At 44.0% G+C, this 1963-nt stretch overlaps 1 protein-coding gene across 1 annotated transcript; it reads right to left on the bottom strand.

Annotated features, from left to right (window-relative positions):
* Positions 1-822: 822 nt before the first annotated feature.
* Positions 823-1680, bottom strand: LOC126691221 (uncharacterized). The gene has a single exon (XM_050386282.1). It carries the CDS (start codon positions 1678-1680, stop codon positions 823-825), a length of 858 nt encoding a protein of 285 aa, XP_050242239.1.
* Between the last annotated feature and the right edge of the window lie 283 nt (positions 1681-1963).

Genomic DNA, 1963 nt, shown 5'->3' with positions numbered 1-1963 from the left:
TTCATCTGAAGCAAGAGCTCAATTCAATGACAATGGCGTCAATGTGATGTGGACTGTAGGTTACGATGTCAAGCTTGATATCCTTTTTCCAAATCATTGCAAGGCCACCACTCTGGCTTTTGCTTGGAACAAATAAACAATTTAGGTGGGACATTGACCTTCTTTTCTTTTCCGCTTCTTTTTTATTTAGTTTTGTCTCCGCGAGGAAGACAAATGTAGGATTCCAATGCTGCATAAATTCACACAGCACCCTAACTGTTTAGGGGTTCCCAAGCCCCTGACAGTTTCGTCTAAGGGCGATCATTACTCTCGGCAGTGCTACCACCACCGATATACCATTAGGAGAGGGGGAGGGGGAGGGAGAGGGCCGAGGGGGGGGGGGGGGACATGGAAGAGGCGTTTTTGGACTCTATTTTCTTCGGACTCTAAAGATTCAAAAGTACCTGGTCTTTTAGAACCCACTTCAGTCTTAGGAGCTAGCAACTCGGTGTCTTAGGCCTGGCTATCATCTTGGGCTTTTTGTCCAGCTATTTTCTTAGATTAATCTTTTTTTTTTTTTTTTGGCTGGGTGCTATTGGGTGGGTCGTGCCCCAAGGTGTTGGCATCAGATTTCTATCTGCGTTCTAATTTTGGCCTTAATGGGCTTGTCACTTCTAAGGCTTCAAAGTTGGATGATTGCGGTTGACCCATTCTAGAGTCCAAATCCCTTTTATCTTTTTTAAGGTCCTGGGTGTTGCCAAAGATCACCTTTCCTTGCGAATCACAAGAGTTTCCTTTTCCTTTCTGGTTACGTTTCAAATTTTCTGCCTTGTCCCATCCATCCTAATTTTTCGCCACTTGCAGAAGCAAAGCAATTTGGTTTGTCGCTATGCTTGCCTCTGGAACATTCCCCAACGCTGGATTTTCCTTAGAGATATTGTTTTCCCCAAGACCAACTGACTCGGGTATGCTTGAGTTGTCAGAGGGTACACGATATCCAACGTTTCCGGTTTCCATCTCCGTCGTTGTTTGGGCTTCGCTGCTAGTGATTCGAGTTCTGCTTTGCTCGCCCTTTGAGTTCCAACCAGCCCTTATCCATTCCCCATACTGTTTTTCTATCTCTTGCCCGTTGGTGGTTTCTAAACAGTGCTTAATATCGTGACCGATTCTTCCGCACATAGAACAGAGTGTTGGTAGCCTTTCATATTTGAAAGCTACCCAGTGATTGACACCCTTAGGGCTGGATACATAGCCTCCTCTTTGTAGAGGATTTTTTATGTGAACATCAACTCTTATATTCATAAACTTTGCCTGGTTGGATTGCCAAGAGCATTTGTCAACTTCTAAGAGATTGCCGATTGTGCCTCTAATGTCTTTACCTACCTCTTCATTCATGAACTCAAATGGCAGACCCCAGACTTGGACCCAAAAAGGGGTATGCATGAATACTATGTTTGTAGAAGATAGACCTTTTTTCCAGCGACACAGGAAGAGGAGGTTGTTTTCAAAGTTCCACGGACCGCTCTTTTCAACCCATTCCATTTGATATCTAGATCTGAACTTGAACTGCAGAATATCATTGCCTACCTCGACTATTCTTAGATCAGACCCTAGCTTCCAAGCCGTTTTGAGTGTGTTCTTAAGGGCGCGAACATTCTGTTGACGATCTGAAAGCAATTTTCCGAAAAGGCTTATAAGCATTCTTCAAGGAGAGTGACTAGATTGGTGTTTGTGATTCGTATCTCTTCCCGTTTTTCTTTGGTTAACTTGAGGTTTGGAGGTCATTCGAGACTGTTTCTTCCATAGCAGAGGGGGTGTTGACTACTGCACATAGATTGGGTTTATGGTTGGCCAAGGAAAGACCCTAAAAGAGTAAGGGGAGGGAGTTCTCATTTAGGCCGAGAGGGAAGACTCCTATGAGGGAGAGAGCACAGTTTCTCATGTTTATCTTTTAGCCCTAACGAAGTCAAAATAACATTTTTAG

This window comes from Quercus robur, chromosome 7, assembly GCF_932294415.1.
Source record: "Quercus robur chromosome 7, dhQueRobu3.1, whole genome shotgun sequence".
Taxonomy (NCBI): domain Eukaryota; kingdom Viridiplantae; phylum Streptophyta; class Magnoliopsida; order Fagales; family Fagaceae; genus Quercus; species Quercus robur.
This window is presented reverse-complemented; position numbering and strand designations above follow the sequence as displayed.